The sequence below is a fragment of the Ailuropoda melanoleuca genome, chromosome 17 (genome assembly GCF_002007445.2).
Source record: "Ailuropoda melanoleuca isolate Jingjing chromosome 17, ASM200744v2, whole genome shotgun sequence".
Classification (NCBI taxonomy): domain Eukaryota; kingdom Metazoa; phylum Chordata; class Mammalia; order Carnivora; family Ursidae; genus Ailuropoda; species Ailuropoda melanoleuca.
In genome coordinates this window covers 23,497,665-23,514,625 of record NC_048234.1, presented here as the reverse complement: position 1 = coordinate 23,514,625, position 16,961 = coordinate 23,497,665, and the positions used below count along the sequence as shown (strand labels likewise).

Genomic DNA, 16,961 nt, shown 5'->3' with positions numbered 1-16,961 from the left:
CAGGCTTCCTTCCACTGGAATGCAAGAGATGTCCACACTCCCGTGGCTGGGTCAGGCTAGGCCGTTCTCTCTCAGTGCTGTATGATGATGTCTCTAGAGGATGACTCTTCTGGTGGGAATTTAAGGCAGGAAATGGTCCCCAAGGACTGCAGAGCTGCCAATATATAAATGGTATAAAAGAGTCATTTTGAGTATTTAATGCAGGAGCCTAGCTGGCCGGCTCTTTGAAAACATTTTGTTGAAAGGGAAAGTGACCGCAGGCCCTCCAAGCATTAGAATTTCATGTCTCATAACATATTCTACACCTTGTCTTGACATTCCTGATTAACGGGGAAATCACTGCAGTATTACTTTATTCCGATCCCTAGAATCCAGGATTATCAATCCTGGATGGGAGCTTAAGGTAGATCACTCGCTTCAGACCCCTCCCTTCAGTATAAGAAAATGAGAATTAATTCGACTTGTCAAAGTAACAATAACAAGTTCTGTGAAGAACTTAACCTGAGCTCGGGACTCCTAACTCCTAGGCTAGTTCTATCAGGCTTCCAGGGAGGGACATGTCTGTATAACCCTGACATTTACACTCAAGCTACCTGGCTCTGCTTCTCAGTAACCAGAATGGGCGATTGAGTTGCTAATTATTTCTTCTTTTTTCTTTAACACAGAAAGTCCCTTTACAGAATCCTCCCATTAAGTGGGCTGAAGGACACAAGGGAGTGTTCAACATTGAAGTGCAAGCGGTTTCTTCTGTTCACACCCAGGTAAGGAACATCAGCATCCTCTTCAAATCAGAGCCAGAGGGCTCAGAAGGAAGAAGGGGTACAACAGAGAAACCTCTACAGATGGTCCAGTGAAAGATCAGTGACATTTTTCGTGCATGGATACAACAAAAAATCACCTTCAGTTCATTGTGGAGGCTTACAGGCCTGTTCAGGTTTTACCGGTTGTTTCAAGGGAGAGACCTACAAACGTCAAGCGCCTAGATGAAGGAACCCAGTATCCGTGCTGTGGGCTGAGAAACCATGTGAGGGGCGCCACGTGCAGGCCTTTCCTGCTGCTGTCTCACTTCCCTCTCTCTTTCCGCCGTTTCTCCAGGCTTTTTTTGTGTTGTGTTTTGTTTTGTTTCCAGTTGTCCGTTCCTTCCTTTTCTTGCCACCATCTGCACTTTGCATCTGCTCCGACCCCTTTTCGGCTGTGTGTTTATCCGGGTACGCTCGCCTCTGCCCACAAACCCCATCAGAGGCCAAATTCTGTGTTCTTCAGTTACTAGTCATCAAGAGATTCTGTTTTGTGCCCGCCACTCTTCAGAGGCATTCGTAACCTTGATCTGAAACCGCCGGGTCCTAGAACTTCAGGTCTGGAACGCCAGACACGAGGCTCCGCGCGTGAAGAGCTCTCTCTGGGCTCACGCATCCGCTGGTGAGTGTGGATGGGGGAAGCCGCATGAGGCCTGCCGCCTGTCTCCCCAGGACAACCACCTGGAGAAGTTCTTCACCCTCTGCCACTCCCTGGAGAGCCAGGTGACATTCCCCATCCGCGTGCTGGACCAGAAGATCAGTGAGACATCCCTGGAGCACGAGCTGAAACTCAGCCTCATCTGCCTGAACTCCTCCCGCCTGGAGCCCCTGGTGCTCTTCCTGCACCTGGTGCTGGACAAGCTCTTCCAGCTGTCCGTGCAGCCCATGGTCATTGCCGGCCAGACAGGTGGGAGGCCCACGGGGCAGGGGGGAGGAAGGAGGGGCAGGCAGTGCCTTGTATGACACGTGAATCTCCAGAAATCCCAAGCGCAGGGACAATGGGCTCTTCCTTTCTATTGATGATGTGAGTCCAAGGGAAGCCAAGACCAGTGATTTTTTTTTTTTTGAGACTTCTTGGATGTTAAAAAAATATTAATATAGATGCTTGAAATTATAGTTTTTAAAAATAGATGTATTGAACGATTAGAGTTGATCGTTCAAATTCCACTCCATTCCAATCCAAATTCCTGATGGATTTATTTGACCTCTGGGATATTTTTGTTTTCTTAACCAACAAGGAAATAGAATGTTTTAAGGAAGTAAGACAACTGGCGTTAAATGGAAGCAAAGGAACGTTCTAAATTGAAATTCAGTGGGATCACTTTTTCTATTGAGATATAATATACACACCTTAAAATTCACTAAAGCATATGATTCATTGGTTTTTTAGCACATTCACAAGGTCATGCAACTATCACTGGTATCCAATTCCAGAAGATTTTCATTAGCCTGAAATGAAACCCATGCCCCTTGGCAGCCACTCCCCATTCACCCTTCCCCTCAGCCCCTGGCAACCAGTCAGGGACTTTCTGTCTGATGCTATATTTTAAATGTTTACTTGGAACAAATTACCACCAAGTACAATGTGTAAGACTTCTCTTGGAAACAGTGTCTCATAAGACCTGGGTCCGGATGTTCTCCCGACTCCTGCAGGAGAAGATGAGGCGGTGGGGCGCCTTTGTATGATGCTGTTTTCGGCTGGGCTGATGTCATTTTGTGCCGCTCAGTCCAGCAGATGTGTTTTGGGTACCACTCATGCTCCCAGTACTCTGCTAAGTGTTGTGGGCTTTGCAGTAATAGTTGAGAGAGCATATGGGACCTCAGAGAACTTAAAACATAGCAAAGAGCAGCAGCGCAGGACTGTCCTCAAAGGGACACAGCTAAATATTGGGGGAGGGGGTGGTAAAAACCTCAATCTAGGAGGACGAAGGAGGCCCCAGAGAAGACATGGTATTTAGGATGGATTTGAAGGAGGGGTGGAGGCAAAGAAGCCCAAATGGGGATAGTCAGATGCACAGGGCAAATGCAGAGACCCAGAGTGTCTGGCTCAGAACAGAAGGGGTTCCAAAAACAGGATCAAAGGACACTTTGCTGGGAGTGTCAGAAAAGAAGTGAACGAGTTGGTGGGGAGGGAGTGATGAACTCAGAGTCCGGCACACGCTGGGCAGCTTTCAGAGCCAGGGAAGAACGGGACCCCCGAGTCCCCCGTTCACACCATGTCCTGGGATGCATCTTTCGTGGCTCCACAGATAGGTATCCTGTGTTGCAGGTCAGCGTCTCATGCGTACAGCCGTTGCCTCTCCAGCTAGGTTCCTGCAGAGTGGCAAGCTCCACCCTCCCCAGATTCCTTCCCACACCCCCTCATATTTGCACCCTGCTTCGTATGTTCCAGCTATTGAACACAGACCCGTGCAGTAGACAAAGTGTTCATTCCTATGTTTTGAGCTGCTGCTCTGGAGCAAGTTGCCACCTGTCATGGGGAGACAGACACCGACTATTTGGAGGCACTTAGCGTATCAGCATTTATTCAGAACCTATCTGTCAGGCACTGTGGTCGTCACAGGGGGAGACAAGACGGTGGGAGAAATGTGCTTCACCCCGAAAGGCTGGAAGCCTGCTAGCCTGCTCAGAGAGACAGAGGTTCCCACCAGGAACAGCCAAAGAACTTTGTGCCTTGGTGTCCCTGAAGCCCTGTACTGAGTGGTGTCAGAGGGGCTTCGTGGAGGAGGTGGGATGCTGCCCAGTGGTGAAGGGTTGGTGGGATTTTGCTGGTGGGAGCACAGAGGGCTTTCCAGCTGAGGACAACAGCATGAGAAGCATTGCAGAGCTAAGACAGAGCAGACACGTGATAGGGACAGGACAACAATTGCCTCATTTTAAAGGAAGTTGAACTTGAGCAGAAAAGGGTATAAGATTGGGTAACGAGGGTGGTGCCAAACCGTGGAGGGCTGGGAGCTCCTGAACAAGGCCGTGCGTGGTAAATCAATAGTTTGTGTGGACCCACTGCGGAGAATGACACAATACATCTACATTTTTAGATTAATCTGTACACCGAGAATCCGTGGTGCAACAGCCCATCTCAAATGGGAATGTGCGTCGGAATCACTGGGGCATCTTGGGCAGTGTGGATTCTGACTTCAGTAGGTCTGGGGCGGGGCCTGAGAGTCTGCATTTCTAACACGCTCCCAGGTGTGCTCACGCCAGGGCAGGTCCCACTGAGCACCGGGTCACAGCACGGTTGAGAGGGAGGAGGGTGCCTGGACGGTCTCATGACTTTGTGGTGAAGACCCAACCCACAGTGCCGGCCAGAGGGGGCAGATGCAGGAGGAGAGGTGAAGTGGTTTGCACTAAGCAGAGCTGGGACGGAGGAGTTGTCACTACGGCCACTCACCCTGCCCTGGGCATCGCTGCGCCCAGCCTGGTTCAGCGGGTCAGCTGTGAGGACTCCTTGACGCTGCCCCAGAGAACATTCTAGCTCAGGTTCATTCAGGACCAGTTGTGAGGCCACCCTTTTTTCTCTTGGTTCCTCAGCCAACTTCTCCCAGTTTGCATTTGAGTCTGTGGTGGCCATAGCCAACAGTCTGCACAACAGCAAGGACCTGGCCAAGGACCAGCATGGGAGGAACTGCCTGCTGGCCTCCTATGTGCATTACGTCTTCCGCCTGCCGGAGCCCCCGAGGGACCCACCCAAGTCAGGTAGTGTCACAGGTGCCCCTGCCCCCACCCTGCTGCCCCGTAATTCAAAATATTATAAAAAGCCCCAAGTTAAATTTTATATTTAAATTTTATTTTTTTCAGTTAAAATTGATTTTATTAATTGTTAATATGCTTTTGTGTCAGTGATACAAAACTTACGTGAATGCTGAAATTAAAAATTTATATCTAGGGTTTTTTTCCGACTTCCTTCCTGCCTCCCTCCCTCTTTTTTTTTTTTTTTTGTTTAAAGATTTATTTATTTATTTTAGAGAGCTCACAAGCAGGGGGAGGGGCAGAGGGAGAGGGAAAGAATCTCAAGCAGACTCCCCACTGAGCACAGAGCCCAACACCCACAGCTTCATCCCATGACCCTGTGATCATGATCTAAGCCGAAATCAAGAGTTGGATGCTTGACTGACTGAGCCATCCAGATACCCCTCCCTCCCTCTTTTTATACCCGAAGCACTTATTTTTTCTGCCTGTATGATAACCCCTCACTGGTCTTTACCCAGTGGGTAATTTCTGATTCAGGTGAGGATCTTTATTTCAAAGATGGAGAAGTGACAACAGGTGTCTAGGATGCTAGGATGATAATGGCAAGGAAAACAATAAATATCCAATAGTAGTGGTGAGCACTGGTTCCTAAAGTTTTCATTATGAAAAGATAAATCCCTGTCCTCATTTCCCCCAAACTAAACTTTTGAAATAATAGCAATGCATTTCTCCACTCTTCCCAATTATGTACAGAGGTATAATCAACCAGCACTCCTAGTCAGCAGGATACAAAAAGTAGCATCAACAAGTTTACAAAATTCCAGGTTGTAACGAAGAATCTTGCCATTTTTATTGCCATCATTACAAGTAAACCTGTAGTTTTTAAAAAGATTTTATTTATTTGAGAGAGAGCTGTAGTGGGGGGGGTATAGAGGCAGAGGGAGAAGCAGGCTCTCCACTGAGCAGGGAGCTCAACGTGGGGCTCAATCCCAAGACCCTGCGATCACGACCTGAGCCAAAAGCAGACACTTAACCGACTGAGCCACCCAGGCACCCCAGTAAACCTGTAATTTCAAATTGAGTTTTTAAAGTTACTGGTAATATCTCATAGACTTGCATAATCACTTTGGAAGACATATACATACTTGGAAGTGAAAAACGATATGCAATATATACTTATTCTCATGAAGTGCAGATGCTTCCTTGGATTCTCCTATCTCAGAAAATCTTGCATGGCTTATAAAGTTGTCTTATTTTAAATATTAATGAATTTAATAGTCCCCATTTCTAGCTTGTCTTGAGGAAGCAGAGGCTCTGGGGGCTATTTCCCCATGGCAATAATAGGCTGAAGCCCAGTAGCAGCCCCTGCCTTTGGATGAGGCAGGTATTTCCAGTTTGCCACAGTCCTCACCACTCCCTGCTGCCTCACGCCCTATCTGCTTACCCGCAAAGCAACGCCCCTCTGACCTCCCCTAGGCATTTGATAATAAGACCCTAATTCCAAGATCTAATCAAGTGGGTTTGTATTCCACTCTCCATCCTGTCCCTCTTTAGTTCCCTTCCAAGCACAGTAAGTGACTCTGGTCCCCTTTCTGTTGACACGTCTGTCCCTGGTGGGGTGCAGGTGGTGCCGCCACCCTCCCTGACCCACGCTACCACACGTATGGACGCACGTCTGCTGCTGCTGTGAGTTCGAAGCTGCTGCAGGCCCGGGTGATGAGCAGCAGTAATCCAGACCTCGCGGGGACACACTGTGCGGCCGACGAGGAAGTGAAGAACATCATGTCTTCAAAGGTAGGGAAGACGGCAAAGCCTGGAAAGTAACGCGAGGTTTTTTGGTTTTAACGGAAACTTGGGGAAACAACACAAAATCGACCACTATCAGTGCCACCGCTCTGCTGGTCACATGTTCTCATGCTTCAGCTTTTGCAATGATCGAGACCATTCTGAAAAGAGGCAAAGTCAAGGTTGGCATTTGAAGTCTGGTCGGTTAGTTAGTGGACGCTGGTGGGAAGTTTTTAGAGCATAGCTGAGCCACAAGGAGTCTCTTTTCAAGGGAAACAGTGTAGCTTTAACTTTTGGGGTTTTTTTTGATGCCTAGAACAGTTGTTTTTTATTTCGTTTTATTTATTTTTTTAATATCTGCCCTTTACATCCATGAATATCCATAGATTAATTATCCCATATCATAATTCCCAAGAGCAAAGCCAGGTTTTATAAACAAAAACAGATCCCGAGACAGTTGATGACTCGGGCTATACTGTTTTCCTTTCATGAATTCTTTGCTGCTTCTTGATAAATCTTGAAGTTTTATAACAGTTGCAGATTTATAGAGTTATTGTGAATAGAGTACAGAAAGTTTCTGTATATATCATACCTAGTCTGTTATTAACATTTTACATTAGAACGGTACATTTGTCACAATTCGTGAACTAAGGTTGGTCTGTGATCATTATTAACTAAAATTTGTATTTTATTCAGATTTCCTCAGTTTTTCCCTAATTTCCTTTTTCTGTTCCAGGATCCCAGAGGATACCGCTTTATATTTTGTAGTCCTGTCTCCTTAGTTTCCTCTTGGTTGTGACAATTTCGTAGACTTCCCTCGTTTTTGATGACCTTGACACTTTTGAGGGGTCCTGGTCGGATGTTTTGTAGAATGTGTCTCATTTGAAAATTTTTTTCAAACTTTGATACAACAAAATACTATAAAGGTCACCCTTCTAAGAGTATAATTCAGTGTTTTTTGTTTGTTTTTCCACAAATCTACCATGAATTCTCCATTTGAATTTTCTTTCCAGTTACCTATGGCCTCTGTGGCTAAGCTTCTAGAAGAATATCATTTCCCCTGATTACGATAAATCAAACTCTCTAGGTTTCAACATAATTTCTCTTACACAATCCACCCACTTGAGACAGTATGTTGCGAGAAAAGGAATTTGGAGTCTGGGGATGGGTCTGGACTCTACCACCACCCAGCTGTGTGATCATGGGCGAGTCTGCTCCTGCCCTAGGCCTCGTGTTTCTCATCTCTGTAGAGTTTCTGAACCCTGGATGAACTTAAGAATCATCTATGGACCCATTACTAGAGATTCTGATAGTCTGGAGTGTGCACCACATGAAATTGTTCCCATGCCACACTTCTCGACTTACAGAATCAATCTGGGGCTGGCCTGGAGCTGCCTCCTACCAGTTTCTGAGAGCCGATTGTTCCAATTTTCTGGAATTTTCTGACCTGGCTGTTAGATACTATTAAAAAATGACATTATATAAAGGAACAAATAAGTTACATTAAATAAGAAATAATCTAAATGCAACATGGTATCTTGGATTGTAACTTGAAGCTGAAACTGGACATCTGTGAAAAACCTGGTGAAATCCATATCTGTGGTTCAGTTGTTAGTAAGGAGCCAATGTTAATTTCTTAGTTTTGACAAATGTACCAGAGTGACGTAAGATATTAACATCAAAAGGAACTGAGTGGAGAAGGGTGTGCAAGAACTCTGGACCACCTTTGCAACTTGTCCATAAATCCAAAATTATTCCACTTTAAAAAGGTAGTATTCAAACACCATCCATCCTCACTATTTGACTACATTTTATTTTTCCGTGTTCTTGAGGTGATTTGTGTCTCTCGTATCTGTATGGTGAAAATACTCCATAATGATTTACTGGTGCACATCTCTTCCTAACACTGTGTTTGGTGACGTCATGTGAATTTGCAATCTGCCATGACGCAAGCATTTTTGGTCCAGAAATAGGAAAATGCTGCAGATCAGCTCTGGCCCCTAAGAGCTGGTTGTTAAACATTGGCCAGCACACCACGGTCCGACCTCATGTGTAAGGTCCCTTCGAGCATTAGCATTTTCTGATTGCCCACGGGACAAGTGGCCTGCCTTTATCATTGACAGCTTTAATCGTTATTGTTTCCTTTAATAAAAGTGAAGTTATTAAATTTCTATGTGGATTGGATTAAGATTTTCTAATCGCTGTGTAGCAAGGGGAGAACATTTGTGGTTCTTGACCATTTTTTGAATTTAGTGTTTAGGAGACTGTGACAGTACCGTCTTAGCCCACAGTGAGGCGCTCTTCCCACACATTTTTTAATGCTCCTCCCCCGCCCCCCCCAAAGTCAGAACATGGAAGGGCCTTCAGCGCCCGCCGTTCCTAGCTAGGTTTTAACTATACATTGTTCTACACACTAAACTGCTAACAGTGATTGTCTCAGGAGCAGGTAGAATGAGGTGTGACTTTACATTCTTTGCTTTGTTTTGTGTTTATGCGTGGCAATTGTTTTACCTTTGTAACCAGAAAAAAGTAAGAAATATATGAAAAATGAATGCTGAGGTTGTGAGTCCCAGACTAATGGCTCATCTTTTAAGTGAACGACTGTTGGTGGACCGATGAGTCGTGGTTTGTGTATTTCAGAATGCTGATCGCAATTGCAATCGGATGTCCTACTATTGCTCGGGCAATAATGACGTTCCTGGTTCGACCGCAACCCCAAGGCCAGCCAGCAAAAAGGTACTGAGTGGGGCAGTGTGAGGATAATTTGCTTGTGTCCTCTCACTGTGATTGATAACAGACACCATCAAAGCACTCTTCTGCCCGGTTCCCCTCCTCCTGACACACACACACACACACACACACCCCTACCTTTGTAGCTCTGTCCCTTGTCATCCGTTTTTTGACCAATTAATTCCTATTCACGAAGGGTTCTCCAACTTACCATGCATCTGAAGTCCCTGGAGGGCTTGTTAAAACTGATGGCTGGACCCTACCCCCAGAGTTTCTGATTCAATAGCTCTGAAGTGGGGCCCGAGGAGTTGCATTTCTAACAAGTTCCCAGGGGATGCTTACCCAGGGAGGACAGTTTGAAAACGCCTGCCTTCGTTTCTTTTTCAGTAGAAGGTGAGCTGGGGACAGTTCGTCCTCAGCACCAGTGAATGGCAATAATTAGGTATCATTTATTTCAGTACTCTATCAAGTGACATGAAAGGCTTTCCTCAAAATTTATTCTAATCAGCTTTACTTATGAGTTGAGAGATTTTACAAGCTGCTCACCAGATCATCTGATAATAACAAAACTCTCCAGTCGTAGTCGCGGCCTGTGTGGTCTGAGGGGTGGGGGTGTCTCGCTTAAGTTTTTTCTCTGCCAGACACCCAAGGATTGCTCCATTACAGCAATGACTGAAGTTAAGGTCTTAGTGTCTTTCAAGACCCTTATTAAAATGTAAATATGCTGATTGGAAGGATAACACAGGAAGCCATTTGCAACAGCTGACACCACAGGGAATGTTTATTAAACATGCCAGGAGGGAATGAGCCTCATCTCAGCTCGCTTTGCACCAAGTGAGGGAAAGATCAAGCGTGGGGGGCCCTGCCAGGGCCTGAGGGTGCAAACTTCTCAGTAATCCAGGCACCGTATGTCTGGGGAGAGGTACAGGGAATTAATTTCAAAAGAAGTGAAAGAAGATAAGGCAAGGTGCTGAAAATAATTTTTCACTTACCCTAAAACTCAGCTGTGGGCTTTGCAGGGACTGGTTACATGTTCCATTTGACCTTCTTTTTAAAGCCATGGTTTGCCTACAGCCTCACTTCCTTAAGGCAAGCAATCATGTGTGGCTTTGCCGTTGCCTTGTTTTGACTTTGTTCCTGGCTATCTCAATGACTAGAAGAGAATCATTTCATTTAAGAGGGAAGTTGAGACAGTGTGTTTCTTCCATAGCTCAGCAAAAAGGATTTAGCTGCTTGGCTCTCTTCACTAACCTCCGGAGCAAGGTGTTCTTGTAATAATGTTGCCTGGTAAGCAGCATAAATTACTTTAAGAAGCAGCTTATCCTCCTCTAATCTCTAAGACTCTGGCAGGCAAACTGACCTATTTTCCAGAGGTTACCTTTGAAGCTAGTGGAGCGAGTCTTTCCTACACGGGCAAGACCCAGGCGTAGCTGACTTCATCATCTGCACACTTAGACCACCCGTTAGAGCAACATCCTGCCTCATGCTGCTCCCAGGTGGGTGAGCTTCATGAATGAACAGCAGACGAATGTGTTTCCGCGTACTGAGATTATAAAGGTTTGACTCACCTGGCAGAAGTGGGGCGAACCTCCTGACATGCTGAAACACTTAAGCATTTTGCCCTCATCACCACTAACCAGCTGAGGCTATAAATAGTTAGAATATCCAGAGATCTGCACATAGATTTTCCATTTGTGTCCTTTCAGTGTAGTTTAGTAACTCTCGAATTGTAATGTACATAAGACGGTAAGTTGAGTTGCACGCACGCTGGACAGGGCGGGTGCCGTAAAGGTGTGTCAAGGACATTCTTTGCTATGATCAATTTTTGTTTTAGGGGTTGAGTTTGAAACTTAACTGCCATATATGCTAGTATCTTAGGGGGTGGTATTAGGATGTTCAAATAGTTTTAGCTCTCTTACCCACAGAGCAATAAACAAATTAGTTCATCTGTATTTATTCTAGGTTTTATGGTCATCAGATTAATGAAATCCACAGAAAATATCCAGACATCATTTTTGCCATTAGTTAAGGTGGCCACCCATTCCCATTTGCCCAGGACCAAGGGTTCCCTGGGATGCAGGACTTTTCTGTTTTCAGACCGAGACAGTCCCAGGCAAACTGAGATGAATTGGTTGCCCTACCTTTTTAGTCTTGAGGTTCTTCCCCAGCAAAACTGTGGTCAAAAATATTAAGTAGCCCGATTAACCAGGGAATGGGAAATGTACAAAAGATGCAAATGTCATCTGCTACATTTGCTCTGGAGCAGTTGACTAACTTGAAGAGAGGTGTAGCATAAAGCAGAGCTGAGAACCTTCAAGCATCTGACCCTGGGACACAGGGAGTTGAGAAGCTGTGAGTTCAGGCTGCTACCCCTGTCTAAAGCAGAGGATCTGCTCGTAAGTCCAACCCATCACCTTTCCCACAATGCCATAGTGGGATTATAAAAACAAGAGTCGTCCTGTCTGGAGGGCAGTTTAGATAACCACCGAGACGCTGATTCTCTGAGATCCCTGGACCAGCAGCGCCAGCAGCACCTGGGAGCTTGTTAGAAATGTGAATTCTCAGGCCCCGCCTCAGATCTACCAAATCCAAATCCGAAACGGGGGGCGGACCCAGCAGTCTGTGTGTCTTCACAGTCCCCCTAGGGGATTCTGATGCACGATCCATTTTGACCACTATTGCTACCAACCAGCAGATTTTACGGATGAGAACATTGAGGGCAGAGAGAGAAATGGTTTGCCCACGGTCACACAGAGGGTTTGCAGCAGGGTGTGAGAGGAACATAACGGTCCCAGTTCTGACTGCAACCCCAGAATGCAGAGTCTCTCCCAGGCTGAGGCCATTCCTTCAGCCCTAGCTCTCTTCCCTGATACCACCACTGACCTTCTCCTACCCACCTGGAATGTCCTCCATCTCAAGTAAGCTCGGCATTGACTTTGCCATCTACCTGTGGTCTGGGATACCTGGGACGCCTGTGTCAGGAACTAACAGTTGGTGCAAAAGAGAAGGGGTGTGTGTGTAGGAAGTACCTGCCATCTCAGACTGGTTTTTGTCCTTGTCATCCAGCATTTCCACGAGGAGCTTGCCCTGCAGATGGTGGTCAGCACTGGGATGGTGAGAGAAACCGTCTTCAAGTATGCCTGGTTCTTCTTTGAGCTTCTGGTAAGACTCTTGCCTGTTTGTGTCTGTGCTCAGCAGGGCATGAGGCATGTTGCAGAAAGGCAGTGAAGTTGTCCCCCACTTAGGAATTGACGTTTTATCCCCCCGAGTTGCTCCCGCTGGAAACCTGGGATCATTCCTTAAAATCTAACTTTGCCTCACTCCTCTGCCCAACATCCGCTCATTCTTGTTGAGGCTTCCTTGAAAACATACCTCCGGCCTGTTGCTTCTCTTCATCGTCCCTGCTCCCCACCGGGCTGATCTACCATTCTCTCTTGGGCGCTTCTTGCGATCACTTTTCTCTTTCACCCACCTGCAATTCTTTTTCTTTTGGTCCGTCCATTCTGCACAGGGCTGCCAATTCTTAGATCATGTCAGTCTCCTCTGGAAAACTCTTCTGTGATTTCCGGTGTACTGGAAGTAAAGCACACATTTTATCATGGCCTACAAAGCCCTTGTATGATTATGTTTCCCTCTGCCTCTCACCTGAGCTCATACCACCTTGCCCCCTCTTTCAGCCCCGTTGGTCCCACTTCGGTTCTTTGAAGGTGCAGTGGCCTTTTCAGCCTCAAAACCTTTCTGAGATTCTCTCTCCCTTCCCTACCTTCAATCCCCTCCACATGCACGCACATTTTGGGTTCTTCTCTTTGGGTTTTAGGTTAAATGTTACCACCCCTGAGAAGTCTTTCTGACCACCTTACAGTGCAGTATGTCTTCCTCTCTATTATTCTCCTCTTAAACACCCTGTTTACTTCGATTCCAGCAATTCTCACAATTTATCATTGTTTTACCGTATTGCTTATTTAATGTCTAGGATTTGGGTCTATCTTCTTCATGATCATATCTGTAGTCCCAGCACACTGCTTGATATCAGACAAGTACCAACTGATATCTATTGGAGGAAAAAGTGAAACTTGTAAATCTGTTTGCCCTACGACTTCTGACGGATCTCTCCCAGAAGAGCAAAAGGCATAGCCAAATTCCTTCATTTTTGAATGAAGATAGTAATACTAATACCCACTCTGTAATTGATTACTGAAGTGAAAAGACTTTACCATAAAACAACTAAGAGTATCCATTTTATCAATGATGATAAATGGAGATAAATTTTGATATGATGTTAAATGAAAAAGGTATACAAGGGTAGACATTAACTATAGTTAACCCATGAATAATGTGGGGGTGAGGAGCGCCAACCCACCCTGCCCCCCCAGCATGGATGAAAATTCTCATACAACTTTTGACTCCCCAAAAATAACTAATAGCCTTCTGTTGACCAGAAGCCTTGCTGATAACATACAGTCAATTAACACATATTTTGTATGTTATGTGTATTATATACTACATTCCTGTGATAAAGAAAGCTAAAAGAAAAGAAAATGTTAAGAAATTGTGGAGAAGAGAAAATACATTTACAAGGTTGTACTGTACTTATCAAAAAAAAATCCACATATAAGTGGACCTGTGAAGTTCAAACCCATGTTGTTCAAGAGTCAACTGTATGTAAAAATGTACATACAAACAGTCCCAGAGATTAGGATTAGGAGTGGATTAGGATTTAGAGATAGAGTCAGCTTTCTATCCATTGGGTTCCTTCCTCTGTGACATTAAGTGAATATTTTTTTTTTAAGAGAGAGATGGTAGGATTTCCCCCCGAACTCTAGTTTTATCTATTTAAGGTCAAGCCTAAGGAAGAGGGATACTATTGAACAATAGGATACAGACAACAGGGGATCAAAGAAACAAAAATAAAAGTCACACTGGGGAGGAAATGGGAAGCAATGTGCAATAGGGTTAAAAAGAAGTCAGGCCCATGTCACAAAAAACACCCAGGATTCCAGTCTTTTAGCATTTCACCAAGTTCCAACCCCTAGCTGGAGAAAGATCTTTTCAAAGCACAATCTCAAATTCTTGGAACAGAATCACCAGGGGGAAGTAGGGGGCGCTCAGCAAAAATAAAGCAGATTCTTGAGACCCTCCCCAGCACTAGTGAAGGCAGCGAGGAAGGGTGGAAGCCAGTGATGTACGTTATTAACCTGTCTTTCTGGGGGACTTCCAAGCCCACTGAGGATCCACTAGTCCACGCCATCCCTGACCTGTGAGGCCTCAGCAGAGCTAAGGGTCTGTTGCATGGCCAGTGCCAGGATTTTCCATTATAAAAGCCAGGCTTATCAAGGTGGGTGGCTGCAGCCTACGGGTCTTGGAGCAACAGCGTTAGTGGTAAGACATGAGCTCTGTGCTCTGGCAGCAAATGGACTGGCCTTAAAACTCTCTCTCGAGGCAGGAGAGGTGTCAGTACCAACATTCCATGGCCTATATCTCCCTCTACTTAACCCACTCGCCGTCACGTTTCTCCGAAAAGAGGATTCGCTTCGGTCATCATCCATCTACAGGCACTTCCTACAAATAGTCTTCATAGTGCAATTGCGTATTGCAGTTGAGTTCATCTGCCATATTGCAGATGAAAAGTCCAGAAGCCAAAAGTAAAATTGGTATTGTAGAATCTCAAGGAACAAAATCCCAGAGGAAAGCAGTATCCCAAGTCAAAACGTTTCATGTCATTTATTCACACACGTGTGCACATACGTACAGACACACTTCACCTAATCATTCTTAGATATTATTTAACAGTTCTATATTATAAGTACAATTGTTAGGCCAGAGAACCAAACCTCTAGAATGGTGGTCCTCAAGCTCTGCTGTGTGCGAGTTCCAGTAGCAGCTCTCAGGGCTCTTTCATGTGTCCTTGGAACCTCAGTGAAGACCTGTGTGGTAAGTACCGTGAGGAGTCATCCCCACCGCACACACAGGAAACCACGGCTCAGTAGGGTTTGCCCAGCCCTCTCAGCCACTGAGCATCAGACGCTCAGGGCTCTAGTCCAGCTTCTGTTCCTCTGCCATTTTGCCTCTCCTTGGAAGCTCAAAGTTACAAAACACTTCCTTAGCCCAACATATTAACAGCTGGCGTATTTTATATTCATAAAGTCAACTTTGTATTCAGAAGTCAACTTTATGCGCCGCTGCTACGTTTATGCCATTCCCAACCAGAATAAACTCAGCCTTTGGAGACGTGAGTGGCTCCACCTGGCATCCTAGAGCTCTGTCTTGAAGGCAAGTTTATATGGTCTGCAGGTGCCCCAGTGACTCCATCCTTCATATAATCCCTGTAACAGCTGGCATCCCTGAGGAAGGAAAACTAATCCCATCCAAAATGTATTGTGCGTTTTACTATGGATGCGCCGGGCGCCATTTTCAGCTTTATCTCATTGAATCTTCAAGCAGCCTTGACGTCAGAGTTTTCTACCTTTCCAGTACAAAAATGGGATTGGAGGAAATGTGGTATCTATAAGGAGGCGTCTCCAGGTCTGTCAAAGTCTTTGTCCACTTTACTGGCCTTAACTGCATGGAGCTAAGAACCAGGAAAAAGGTGAAAATTGCTTTTGATCTTGCACATTTATTTACCAGGACTCTGGGAGAGGAAGCAAAAGCTAAAGCTGATGGTTCTCCTTCCCTCTAGGCGTCCTTGATGGTAAACAGATGAGGTCATTGGAAAGAAAGCTCCTGTTGATCTGAGCGTATGGAAGGGGTTGGTCAACAGGCACATCTCCCAAGACACTGGTGCCCCAGGGCTCTGCATGTGGTAACCTAAGTGTGTCAGGGTCCTGGCCAGACACCATTGGCATCACTCAGAAGGCTTGACAGAGAAGCATTCATCAAAGGGATGGTGCCAGGGTGTGAGCATGCGGTTGTTAGGGCACCCAGAGAGGAGTCTTTATCCGGTCTAGCTCTAGAAAATCAAAGGTAGGAGACAGTGTAACTGAGACTTGGAGAAAGCTGTGACAGAGCAGAGGATCCCCCTGACAGGAGCTGGAGTCCTACAGAAATGTCGCCACTGCCAGGAGCTTGCCGTGGCCCAGATGAGGGCAGCCGAGTAAACACGTGCCTCTGTGTCCTCTCCCTCACTGACCCCCTGCTGGTACCTCCCGTTGGCCAATTCCAAGCAGAAGCCCAAGAACAAGGAGGCCTGAGCAATATAGTCCATAGAGATCAGCTTCCCAAGGTTCAGAGATTGACACAAAACACCAAGAAATGGATCTTGGCGCTGGGGTGGAGGCAGGTGGAGGCTATGAGCCCCAGCCAGAGCTCTGCCAAGCAGACCGATCCCAGACCCAGACAGGGTGCGCTGTCCTCCATGCATTGTGGGCACATTTGCCTTACAGATGCTCGGGAAGTTGTTTAAAAACCAAAACAGGGGGAGGAGTCCAAGATGGCAGAGGAGCAGGAGGCTTAAATTTCGTCTGGTCCCAGGAATGCAGCTAGATAGCTATCAGCATTCTGAACACCTACAAACTCAACTGGAGAATGAAGAAAAGAATTAGCAGCAACTCTAAGAACAGAATAGCCACCACTTTCTGCAAGGAACCCAGTTTAAAACAGGAGTTGAGCTCCAGCTCGGCGTTCCAAGATGGCGGAGGAGCAGGAGACCTAAAGTTCGTCTGGTCCCAGGAATTCAGCGAGAGAGCTACCAAACCATTCCGAATACCTATGAATGCAACTGGAGAATGAAGAAAAGAGTAGCAGAAACTCTATGAACAGAAAGGCAACCACTTTCTGCAAGGAGGAGAAAAGATGGAGGAGGAGTAGGCGACCCTTTCTCAGCTGGTCCGAGTCGAGCTGGATATCTACCAGACCATTCTGAACACCCACAGAATCAGCCTGAGACGCAGGAAGATATATCTGGATCTCTACAAATGAACATCTCCAGTGCTGAGTATTGAGGGTTTCCTGAATATCAGCGCG

General features: G+C 45.9%; 1 protein-coding gene across 4 annotated transcripts in view; it reads left to right on the top strand.

Annotated features, from left to right (window-relative positions):
- DOCK8 (dedicator of cytokinesis 8) overlaps positions 1–16,961 on the top strand; it is a 225,120-nt gene that overhangs the window by 140,537 nt on the left and 67,622 nt on the right. For all 4 annotated transcript variants that reach the window (XM_034647178.1, XM_011225814.3, XM_011225815.3 and 1 more), the window contains 6 exons: positions 666–761; positions 1,470–1,704; positions 4,329–4,493; positions 6,112–6,281; positions 8,913–9,008; positions 12,069–12,164. In XM_034647178.1, the coding sequence (XP_034503069.1) occupies positions 666–761; positions 1,470–1,704; positions 4,329–4,493; positions 6,112–6,281; positions 8,913–9,008; positions 12,069–12,164 (858 nt within the window). The remainder of the gene's footprint in view (positions 1–665; positions 762–1,469; positions 1,705–4,328; positions 4,494–6,111; positions 6,282–8,912; positions 9,009–12,068; positions 12,165–16,961) is intronic.